At 41.6% G+C, this 12,324-nt stretch overlaps 1 protein-coding gene across 4 annotated transcripts; it reads right to left on the bottom strand.

Annotated features, from left to right (window-relative positions):
- Positions 1–1,067: 1,067 nt before the first annotated feature.
- Positions 1,068–11,933, bottom strand: LOC118112059 (cytoplasmic polyadenylation element-binding protein 4). Of its 4 annotated transcripts, none has more exons than XM_035161040.2 (12): positions 11,790–11,933; positions 9,759–10,877; positions 9,548–9,646; positions 8,777–8,870; positions 7,023–7,073; positions 6,307–6,330; positions 5,738–5,914; positions 5,397–5,486; positions 5,147–5,265; positions 4,462–4,576; positions 4,195–4,376; positions 1,068–4,035 (listed from the first exon to the last, which is right to left on the bottom strand). In XM_035161040.2, exons 2-12 carry the CDS (start codon positions 10,818–10,820, stop codon positions 3,808–3,810), a joined length of 2,241 nt encoding a protein of 746 aa, XP_035016931.1. In that variant the 5' UTR covers positions 10,821–10,877; positions 11,790–11,933; the 3' UTR covers positions 1,068–3,807. The 4 variants fall into 4 exon arrangements, with proteins under 4 accessions (XP_035016931.1, XP_035016933.1, XP_035016932.1 ...); XM_035161042.2 differs by having other exon boundaries at positions 8,777–8,867; XM_035161041.2 differs by having other exon boundaries at positions 11,331–11,922.
- Between the last annotated feature and the right edge of the window lie 391 nt (positions 11,934–12,324).

Raw genomic sequence — 12,324 nt, 5'->3', positions numbered from 1 at the left:
CTTTAAGCTTCAGTTAGTGTGACAGACAAGCAGTGTGTGGCAGTATTTCTGTAGCGATATGCCGAGGTCCAATAATACGATTTCAGTTTTATAATAATTCATGTATTTCACACATTCAGCTTTTTAAAATCAGACAGGCAGTCCTGTAATGAATCCAGCATGGTAAGATCAGTGGACTTAAGAGGAATGTACAACTGCGTGTCATCTGCATGACAGTGAAAGGAGATACCAGGTCTACGGAGGACCTCACCGGTTTTCTGTACAATATGATCCAATGTGCAGCTTGCATTTCAGAGTTTCTGTTATACAGTAAATAAAATAATGTTTTTAAGTTAATCTATAAGCCCATCTAATGAGCCTCGGGTAAATGTATGCCCTGACAAACCATTACGATGCATTCATATTCAAGGAGCATCTTGGAGATCATTATAGTTGTTGGACGAGACAATTTAAATCAGTTGTACTGCAGCTTAATCAAGAACAATGCATCACATTCTATCGGCCCATCGTCAGGTTTTTTATGTCAAATCCTAATTTGTAGCATAGTTAGCAACTATAGATACATATACTACCTGTGGATTGAGTGGAAATGTTTCTCTCTGAAATTATTTCAGTATTAGGTGGAAAACTGCAGTATAGCTTCCAAAAATGTACTTAAGTACAATATTTCCTGAGTAGATATACATTCCATCAATGTTAAGAACTAATTCAAATCACGACTGGACAAAAAAAAAAACAACATAAAACTAACCTCATTCACAACATTTTGTTGCATGCATACATTCATTTCACGTGATACAGGCTTTTATTAGACAAGGAAACGGTTTGCTGAGACACAGGACAGCAGGTTTAGGTGAGCTGAACAGCACCCACTAAGGCCTGAAATAAGCCTCAGCCTATAAATACCTCTGACCTGATTTAACTTAGCTCACCAGATGTGCATAAAGCGTGCTCTCACACAACAATGGCATCCAATGCGACGCTCTGTTTTACGCGAAAACCTTTAGGAGGTAAATAGATCAACATAAGGCCTCAAATTAACTGCTGTGAATCAACATTAGGCAAAAAACTCTTCCTCACAGCTGTTTTATTCATTCAACATCTCACATTACAAATACTTCAAATGTATGCATACAGTTACAAACAGTTGGCAGCAAATTAATATATGACATTAGATCTTTGTTTTACTTCAATACTACAAACCAACTATAAAAACTGACGTCTGTATTGTAGCGTAAATTAATCAGGAAGAAAATATAAAAATTGGAACTTACGTATAAATGTCAAATGACTGAATAAAAATCCAAATATCAGGTAAAAAAAAAAAGTTAATAAATATAACCTTCCCAGCATACAATTAAAAACTTGAAATTTTGCAATCAAGTAATACTAACAGACATAATATTCTTTTCATCTGAAAATGTGGAGCACAATACAGCAATTAGAAAAACTAGACACACGAGTTTTAACACATCACCCCAAAAAATATAACAAAAATCTGATCAAAATGATAGTTAAACATTTCAATTGAAAATATAGCAAATACTAAATACATTATCGACCTAGTATATACAATGTTTTCAATCACAGTAGCATGGTTGTAGCAAAATAAGTAAATAAGCACAAAACTAATGTTTAAAAATAAATTCATGTATAAATTACTTTTTTTTTTTTTCTCTTGCAGACATCAGCATGAACAATAGGAAACAAATGATGTGTAAATGACTGCATGGTCTATATGGATTAAATGACTTGCACTGCAGAGACTTGTTTCTGGAAAGAATAAGTATTGCACATAATGGCTCAAAGTTAACTTGCAACATTAAATCACATTCAGGTTATGTCCCAAAGCATGCCACATCACAAGGGGGGGGAGGGGGGCAAGTGATCAACTCTCCTCACCTATGTCCTACTGAGTGTCCTCTACATTACAAAACGCATCCAAAGTGTTGTCACTGTGTAGATTGCATAAACATCACGTCTGTGTAAGGAAGGCAGACTCCACCATGTAAAGAGAGGCTACAAGAGAGGTGATCTCAAAGAGAGAAGGAAAAGAAAGTCAAAAAGAGATCTAGTGCATTACATTAGGTCCTGCATTAACACTAGCCATTGTATTTCTGTATTACATTATGCATGCCAAGAATAAGTAGAACTTACAGGCAGTTCCAGAAAGAGGATCTAAATATTCAAACAGCTGATATCCACTCCGGTGATAGAAGGGAAGAGATCACGTTGACCAAAGCCAAAACATTTACCCTAATGATAATCTTACTGAGTGCACCTAGGAGCGAAATATCAGAATATATTTTCAAGACTATCAAAATCCGTTTAGAAAGGTCTTGTCATGCCTTAGGATCCTGTTATGTTTATTTAGGACAGAGGAGAATCCATATATGAATAGCTAATGATAGCCTTTTTTTTTTTCTTTTTTATCTACAGAATCACACCAATGCACCAGACAATTTTCAGATTTACCAGCACTTAAATATATAAAAGCTAATTGAAAATTATATTAATATCATTCATTTTCTTTTTAAATTAAGTTTACCATAAATGCAGATCTCTTAGTAACAAAGGTACAAAATTATTTTTCACCAAGTGAAAAAAATGAGGTATTGCAAAAGGAGTTCTCCCATCTGTGAAAAATGTGCCTAAAATGACTATTGAAAAAAATATTTAGAAAAGTAGTGCATAATAAATGTTTATATGTTCATGACAAAATAATCAGCTATAAAACACTGTACAAAAATCAGCAGGCCATGTATAAAATAATATCTTTATCTCTGTGACAGCAAATTCTAGCTACTACCATATCCAACCACAACACTTGTGATAGAAGCTCCAGTCATGGTAGAGCGTGCAGTGGTACACCATGAGGACAGCTCAGGGAGACTGGACTGTGCATTCCCATTAGTTAGTACTACATTAGCATGTTAGCTTCCAGTGCTAATATCCCTGACAATATAAAGTGAGCAAATACTACTGCCAATACCTGAGCCCTGAGGGCTGTGTCTTTATTCGCTGAAACCCAGAAACCAAAACTCCACACAACTCCAGCCTCTCCCCTGTCACACGACGAGAGGACACAACATTATCCTGAAAACCCTCAGATCAATGTTTGCTTTCGATGATGTGTTTTAGGCCAATCTTTGGTTTGCCCTTTCTGGTTACAAAGTGTCAACTTTTAAACCAAGACCTAAAAACCCATGCCAGCAATCTAAAGAGATTTTCTATTTTTTTTTTTTTCGAAGTGGCCAGATGCTATACAATGAGCTGCTTGAAAAACTCAAGTCGTCCAACCGTTTGAAACGGTGTCATTCCTCGGTTCAACCCAATGTTTTGCACTCAACCTTTGGTAAATGGTACAGTTGTTTTCTAATCCTGTAAGCGCAAAGTAAGAAAATGCACCCTTCTTCAACTCAACTTCCAGTTAGTATACTGATTTAGGTATGATGAACCTCACTTAAATTTTATGTTACTCTTGACAACAAATGTAAGCAGCTTTGCCAGCTAACACGAAAAGAAAGTACAGTCAAGTCAGAAAACGTCTAAATCCAAATCTAATGCATCCATATGCTCATGCACACGTTAAGTCAAAACATAAATGGGATTTCACTCTCTTCTTAGCATTTACTTCTGTTAGAGGGCCCAATTAAAAAAAATAAAAAAAATAAATTATGTTTTGTTTTTTTAACTTAAAAGAAAAGTGCATTTATTTTTCATATCATAGCCCGTACCCCTTACCCAACTTCCCCTTTCTCAGTCCCTCCCCGAACCTGTGTTTTCGCCCTCCCTTGCCCTCTCGCCTCAGTTCCAGCGGAAAGAGATGTGTCGTGGCCGATCCCCTCCCTCCTTCACCAGCGGCTTGTGGAACTCGCGGCCGGCCCGGGAGTGGATGGCTGCCCAGCAGTACTCACAGTAGTACTGCAGACAGGTCACGTTAGCACAGAAGAAAGGAGCAAACTTCCCCCCACAGCGAGTGCCCTGGCACTCGTCACACAGCTGATCGTCCAGGACATATGGCTTCACTTCCACCTGAGAGGCAGAGGGTGGATAAAAGGAAAACTGTTAAAATGGAGGTGGAGAAAAATCTGAATGCGTGCACAGCAGCATGTTAGATTGATGGAAATATTTGATCAACATTCACTTTTCATTTACACCTGAAAGGAAGTTGCTAACCTCATATGGACTCACCCGTTTATCAATCTCCCCGTGCTGCAGTTGAACAAATCGGGCACTAATGGCTGCAATGTAGCTTTGCTGATTGGAGAAGGCCACTCTTCCCGCCCCTTTTGGATACTTGAGTTCAGGGTCTGTGTCGATCCCAGCGTAACACACTCCCCCATACAGACGGTCCATGATCATGGCAAGCTCCACTGAAACAGCAACACAGAATGCAAGTTAATGAAATCTCAATCAGTAATGGGAATGAAATACATTTAGGGGTCTTCACACATGTACCTGCACGAAGGGGACGAGGGACACCTCCTACAAAGATGGTCTTCCTCGGGTCCAATGGCTGAGAGCCATCCATTACAAAATCACTGTCATTTAGGTTCCAGGGTCGGATCTGGACCTGCAACAATGAAGATGACAAAAAATTATTTCTTCCAGTCCAGCTCACCTCCTTTATGAACAAGATAGATTATTTATTATTATATAAATTCTCTGATGCCATTTACTGATATTGGAAAAAGTTGGTGGTGGTGGTGGCTGTGGCCTTTTACATCAAGCTCTTGGGATCACATTCAAATAGTTTAGATGCACTAATTGTCATCAACTCTGCCAAAAGGGTCACGTTTTTGCCAATGTCTGTTTGTTTGTCCAAAGGAATACACAGAAACTACTGGGACATGGGCCAGGAAAGAACTCATTACATTTTGGTGCTGATCCAGGAGTTTTTCCACTTTAAGCGTGAGATGGGGTGTTTTTTTGACATTTTGACAGATTTCTCAGGGAATAATTAATGGATCTTTAAATTATCACTTTGGTATTACTGCAAAGCCCTAATTTTACTCAAAACACAGTTTTACTGAAGTTTACAGTTTTTTGGGTCAGACAATAAAGCAACGGTCACTTGTCTTATGTAAACATTTAATTTAGTTTTGTACTTGTTGGACAAGATGGAGCAGTTTAAGAGACTCACAGGCTTGTCTTTGATGGTGGGGCTAGAGACACACAGGTACAGTTTACTATCCTCCTGAATGCAGGCATCAATCAGAGCCTGAACAGAGCTCTCGTCTTGGAACAGCAAAAATGCGTATCCTGAAAAAGTTTGACAAAACAGAACAATGAGCGCACAGACACACACACACACACACAAAACGAGAAAATCATTGCAATGCTCTTAACTCAAAACACTCAAACCAATATACTGTTCAACAGGTTTGACTCACCTTTTGGTGGGAAATAGGACTTGCTCTCTGCCTTGTGAGGCCAGTCTACAAACAAATGACCAAACCGACGGAAACTGGCAGTGATCTCATCTAAAAAAAAAAAAGAAGAAAAAAATCAGCAATAATATTATCACCATCAAAACTTACTTAACACTTATTACATGCAATAAAATCTAACGAATATATGATTTAAATATTATTTTTTTACCATCCGTTCATTATGGCCACCAAAGTAAATTTATCAATATTGTTCATTTGTTTTAGCCTATGATCTACAGCAATGTAAATGATAACAAAAACTGAGCTTAGTGACACACTGTATGGCCGTAACAAAACTTTACCTTCATCTATGTCTGGGGGCAGACCTCCTACAAACACCTTGCGAGAATATCGTTCCACACGTTCACCATTGAGATGGGGGAAACAGTGAGCTGAGCCAAGGCCAGGAAGCCCCTGGTCACCTGACTCATCCTCTCCAAAAGAGCGCTCATCCTCCATGGGGAACAGAGAGGAATGACCTAGTGGAGAGAATGACCTGGATTACACATATGGCCTCAGCACTGGTTAAGCTGAACCAATGTTCAAATGTAACATTGCAATGAGCAGAGAGTTTGATTGGTGGTAAATGCATTGAATTATTTTAAGAAATACATACAAAAGCAGCCATGATTACCATTTTGTAAAGACAAAGTAAAAGCATGAGCATTGTCACTACTAGGTCCTGCGCGGGGAAACCTATACGACTTTTACTCCCAACAGAGAAAGGGGCTTTGACACTGACAACAATCAAGGCAAAATAATCAATAACAACAACAAGATAAAGCAGACAAACACAGAAGCAACACAAAAAAAACTCAGGGATCATTACAGCTTGACAATGAACAAATTAAGACACATTCACAAACTTTACCTCGTCTTCTGCCATAACTTCTCGCTGCATGTAAAACAACACAAAACACTTTTGAAATGGCTTTTTTGAAAAAGGCCCATCATAAAAAGATGTAAAACACACTGACTGGAAATGAATTTGTTGATCACCAGACAAAATGGCTGCCGTAACAGCCATTCTGAGTTACCATTGGCCAAAATGCTCTTCATAAAAATGTCGGGTTATCCATTTAAAGGCTGCAACATATATAATGCCGGTATACATTTTTACAGTATAAACTAGACAAATGGAATCATTCAATATAATATAGCTCTCTCATAACCCCATTGGAAAATTGAAAGACACTAATTGGTGAGTGGATTTTTCATAACACTACAAATAAATTGAATTCAAGTCTTTACTTATCTTATTTTTGCTCTTTACCGTCTCTGTGCAACATTATTTTTCTACTTGAACTCCCTTTGGTCAGCCAATTCTTATGCCTACCACAGCAGTTCAAATGGCAATAAAACAAATCATGTGACAAATAATTTTTTTTACAACTTGTTATTCAGCACATCTCAGCGTGGTTATGATATACAAAAGTTTAAATTTTTATTTTATATGAGCTCACCAAAAGAAAATCCCTATGACCTACTTTTAAAGAGATCAGCTAAGTATTGAATGTATAAAATGGCCAGCATTACTTTTTATCAGCATTTGATATGCGTTGATTTCAAGCGCTGTCATTTACATACCATTCATAGGTAGAGGCCCGTCTCCACCCTGGTGAGAGAAGCTGTAACGTCCTAAGTGACAAAAACAAAAGAGACCACAGAATACTGTCATGAAATGTTAATTATAAATATATAAATTTCTTTCTTTTTCATATAAATAGCTTCTGAAACAAAGGATTATGTTGACACACATTTCAGGACAGTATGAAGTTTAGTAGACAGGACAAATCGCAAATATAGTTCAGGTTATTCTCCCATGTTAGAGTGATGTGATATATTCGATGAGAATACTGAAATAAGTTCAAGGACTATAAAACTATAAACCATCACTAGATTATTGAGGAAGCACTCAAAGAAAGAAAACACAAAAGTGTATGAATGATCAAAGAGAAGTTTCGGAGTATCATCTGGCGAAAATGTGCATCAGTAGCATTCGCTGCCGTGATGGGAAAAGGCTTCTTTTACATTAGACTGCAACAAAACTGAAGTGCAATGATTTATTAATGAGAGCATTAGCTGACATCATAGAGTCTACACTGCAAAAATGCTGCAGGTGATGGTTGTCATGAGGATGAGACTGAGACGTCATGTACAATACTGAGCTCCTGGGATCCTCTGAATTTCTCCGGAGTAGGGCGAATGTGTGAACACAAGAGTCAGAGTGAGAGGCTCCGGGTTATCTGCGGACTTTCTCCGCCTGGCCCCCTAGTATAAAGTCCGTCGAAAGTCAGGAGAATCTGATGTGGGAACACAGCGGGGAATCCCCCACTGTATTCACCACGAGCGAGTGGGGGAGTTGATTATGCTTCTAACACATGACGGACACGAAAATGTATCACCGGTGAAAAAGAAGACGTCTAGAAAGTTTGTGGCGAAAAGAGCTGACACCGGTCTACGTGTGTTGTCAAGAAAATCAAGTGACCTAAGAAGCAAATTTTATATGTCACTTCCTTCCTCTGCACCATTTCTCGCCTGAATAATGCAGAGGATTTGATGCCGTTTGTGTAGATAACCTCCCGCTGCATTGTGCATGTGGGAAAAGCAAACTGCGGGTCAAGTCCGTATAAAACAGAATCTATTGAAAAACAGAAAGAGTGGGGGAAAAAATTATAAGGATATAAATAAATATACTGTTGAATATTCTAAATTATATCAAATTTGGGTGATAACTGTGTATTTTATTTTTGGCCTCAGTCTGGTGTATACACCTTACCTCTCCCAAAAGGTAGAAAACCCTACATATTGTTAAAATCTGCAGAAGAAAAAATATACTGCTTATCTGTCCTGAAATATAAATGACAAACTCCATGGCCCTAGTATGAGAGGCCATTTGACTGAGTATCCAAAAGAGGTCGGATTAAGAATAAACATCTTATGGACAAAATTATGACAAGGAAAAAGTCTAATGACAAGTAAACACCTGCTAACACTGATTGAAAGATTCTGTAGATTGACAAAACATCAAAAGTACAGAATTCGAAGTTGTCCATTAAGCCAATTTTCCTAAAAGTCTTGACAAAACCAAACATTATGAGCCTCTCCAAACTAGTAGTAACTACATTCCTGATGTCCACTTGTTAAAACAGGCTTCTAACGTTTAGGAGCCTGCAGCCAGCATGTTCAGCCTAAACTGCTGCTGTCACCACTATCAGTTGCCAGCATTTTGAAATAATAACCAAAATTCTCCTCGCTGTCAAATACATGGCTGCATTGATCGGCAGCCAGCGGTCAGGGAAACGATTCCTTCCTCATCATTGTTTAGTTTGGGAACCAACCTTTCAAGGAATCCTGCTCAGCCCTCATAATGTCAATCAGCGAATTCTCCAGAGAGTGCATACTGAAACCATCAAAAGACCGGGTTCTCTCCTGCTGAAAGAGAGGAAGACAACAATTAGCCAACTCACTTCCCCAATCACATCTAAAGCAGCACAAGTTGTAAGAGCCCCGGCATAGTTTGCTACATTACTAATTGCTAATAAAAAATAAACTGCAGAGAATATCCCAGTCTAGGCCTTCAGAGGAAAGCACTGTTAACAGAAAATGGAACCCAGAGCGTGTCACAAAAATGATCACCTGCTTATTTCTGCTATGAAAATCATATATTATGTTATATTATAATAATATAAGGAATACAGCCTAAGGTGAAAAGATAAATTGGCATTTCAAACAAATCCAGAAACAACAGAGCCATGATGAGTCATTCATAACGCATTGTATCTAAATGGGCTTGGAGCATGCAAAGCTGCAGTCGAGCACAAGACTTCTCAAATCAGGACAGGAGGAAGGCCATGTGATCAGAGCAGATGATAAGAGAGCTCTCCTTCACCCATATGACCTAGATAAGTGCTCATACACAAGCACACACAATAAGTTTCTATTCATCCATTTGATCATGTTTTTCTCAATGGCTCATTTGTTGAATTTGATACAGATGAGCATGTTTAACAGGGTTAATATCATTGGCCTGTGGTGGGCAGATAAACATATTTACATTTTGCGGCCATGTAAGACCACAGTCCAAGTCCACTTTTGTGTGATATACTCACTTGGAAAGGGTAGATGCTGTCACTGCGGCTCATGCTGTCCTCCACCCAGCCCTTGTGATTGAAGCCAGAATTATTTCTGGGGAACTTCTGAGAGGGAACCTGTGTGGAGAGATAGATGAGTTTCCTACAAGTTACCGAACCAAATGTATTGCATGGGATCATATACTGTACTAAATCAGTTTTTAAGAAGAGTTGTGACAGTCTCATTTACCTGGTTGTTAGGGAAGGACTTCTTCAGCGGGGAGATGGAGTTAAGGCCCGACATACCTCCACCTACCCCCCGCCGATACTCTCGCACCCCCTGTGTGCCTCCCCAGCCACCATACCCACCAGGGCTCCAGGAGGTGGATGTGGGAGTGGAGGGACTCTGGTAGCTTCCCCAAGGAGAGGGGGGTTTATTCTGGGCAGTAGTGAGGTGGGGAAGCTGGGTGAATGGTCCGGTGCGGTGGGGGTGCGGAGGGAAAGACTGCTGGGGTGGATGAGGGCTAGCTGGGGAGCGCCTGTGCTGCTGTGGGACCCCCTGACCGTGGGGGTGGTAGTGTTGGGGGTGAGGTGTGGGTGCGTGGTGCTGAGAGACTGGCCCGATCTGCGGGGAGAAACTCCCCCCCGCACCAAAGCCAGGACCTGCGTGGTGGGAGAAGTTCTGGAACAGCAGGGGAGGTCCGTTGGCGTTGGAGCCAGCCGGGCCAAAGAACCCTCCTACATCTTCTCCGACCACTGGAGACTGGGTGGATGGGACAGCAGGGGACCAGTTGTTGAAGCTGGTCAGCGAAGATGAGGAGGTGGACTGTGCAATGCTCGTACCCATTCCCAGGCTGTCCTGGTAGTCAAACCCACTTAGCACTGGGGACTCCATCCTCAGCTTCTCTTTGCCACTGCTGCTCTCCAAAGAACCCTTCTCCAGCGAACCGTCCTCAGGGAGTGCACCCTCAAGCTCTCCTAGGCCTCCCCCAACCTCCTGCTGGCCAGGAGACAAGGCCTGGGGCTGGGACTGGACCTGAGACTTCTCCTGAATGTCCTGGAGGTCCAAGGCCTTGGACTTGTCTGACTCCAGAATCTCATCTTGCATGTTACTGTGCGGGGCTACGGCGGGGAACAGCCAAGCGCTGCCCCCATTGGTGGAGCAGGTGTTGTTTACGAAGGAAGGGGGGCTGGGGGGGTTGGAGGGGTGGTGTGGGTGCTGGGGTTGGAGGTGAGGAGGGATCCGCAAGGGGAAGGCAGATTTGTTACCACTGCTGTTCTTCACCAGAACTCCAAACCCGTAGTCCCCCATTTAGGACACCCAGTGATCTTCAGTTGACTTTTGGCTTTCACCGTCTTTTTTTTTATCCTAAAATGTAGATGAAGGGAGGACAAGAAAGGGATGGTGGGGGTGGGGGGAGGTGGGGGACAAAAAAGCATGAGACAGTTAATTATTAAGTTGATATGCTCTCTTTAAAAATAAAAGACAAGCCTGACCAAACGCAGTGAACGTGCTTGGGCTGCACCCTGCCTTGTCTTGTGATGCAATCAATGAGATTAAGTCATTGACTCGCCTAGCCATTGAAGGCCTACATGAAATATAACACTCGGATATAGCACAGGCAGCCTGGAACCAGCGCAGGCAGCTAACAGGCTGACGTCTCCAAAGGTCGTTCAGGCAGCTAGCAGCAAAGCTAACAGCTGCTCCGCCACCTTCCATGTGCCCTATTAATCATGCAGGTCGCAGCAGTCATTTTTAAAGTGCGTCTTTGCATTGCAGTGCAGCCATGAACGCTCAGCCGCCGCGGTGGCTCACACCTACCGAGTAATCGTCGTTTGTTTCCAGCGATGACCTCCTCGTTCGCGACCATTTAAATACAGGGAAATGTTGATGACGTCTGCTCTGGATCTGGGGTAGCTCCCTGCACCGAGCCGCTAGGCTAAGATAATAGCTTGATAACCGCAGCAGCGACCGTGTAGCATATTTTTTCTTCGTGCCGGGGTGAAAAACAAACGCACCCAGCGGCTACAACATCCCCCGAAATGTCGCTAACGTTCACGGCCGCGTCAACTCACGACAGCACGACGGATCAAATTCACAGGACGTGACAAGTTGTTCACGGTGTGTGGCTCTTTAAACGACCTCGTCTGTTTCGTGTCCTGTATGTTCAATGTCACACAGCCTACCGATCCCTGTCATCAGTTTTTAGACAGAATACTGCAGCGCGGCCTCCTTCCATCGATCAGCGTGCGTGTTTAGTGACACGTCGGGCATAGCTACCTTCAGTTCGGCGACATGACCTTATCGTTTTGATGATGCCATATTTTAGCGTTTTTCCTTTTTCAGCATTTCCTATGCGGCCGGTGTAAATGGTCTCCTCTCTTCTAGATGACAGCTGGGCCAGTCCGGAGACACTTCCGTCTACAAGCCCCGCCCCCGCCCTCAGCCAGCAGCCATTGGGCGTCAGGATTTCCCTGAGAAGCCCCGCCTTCGATAGCTAAAATCTAACAGCTGATTGGATGGTTGAGACGGGGTCACGCCCACCGCACGCCTCCTCAATGAATGGCACATGCACTCGCGACGTTCTCCTCCCAAATAAGGATGCCTTCAAATCAGGGGGAGGAGCTAGTGCAGGGAGAAGAAAATACAATGATCCAAGGAAATTTAATCAAAACCTTCCGCCTATATATAGTGTATATATAGTGTACATATATATATATATGTACGTCAGTGGAAAACAAAGGGCTAAATCTAAGGTGCAGCACTGGCAACCATTTCCTTCAAATGCAAATAAGTACATTTGTTTAAACAAATG

This window comes from Hippoglossus stenolepis, chromosome 7, assembly GCF_022539355.2.
Source record: "Hippoglossus stenolepis isolate QCI-W04-F060 chromosome 7, HSTE1.2, whole genome shotgun sequence".
In the NCBI taxonomy this organism is placed as follows: Eukaryota; Metazoa; Chordata; class Actinopteri; order Pleuronectiformes; family Pleuronectidae; genus Hippoglossus; species Hippoglossus stenolepis.
The sequence above is the reverse complement of the archived record's forward strand: the minus strand, read 5'-3'. Positions and strand labels throughout refer to the sequence as shown.

Excerpts from the sequence above, each read along its gene's own strand:
- LOC118112059 (XM_035161040.2), bottom strand. The coding sequence starts at position 10,820 with ATGGGGGACTACGGGTTTGGAGTTCTGGTGAAGAACAGCAGTGGTAAC. Across the intron at positions 6,331-7,022 it reads CGGGCCTCTACCTATGAATG|CGAGAAGTTATGGCAGAAGA; the intron begins GTATGTAAATGA and ends TTTTACATGCAG. Across the intron at positions 5,487-5,737 it reads GCCCCCAGACATAGATGAAG|ATGAGATCACTGCCAGTTTC; the intron begins GTAAAGTTTTGT and ends TTTTTTTTTTAG.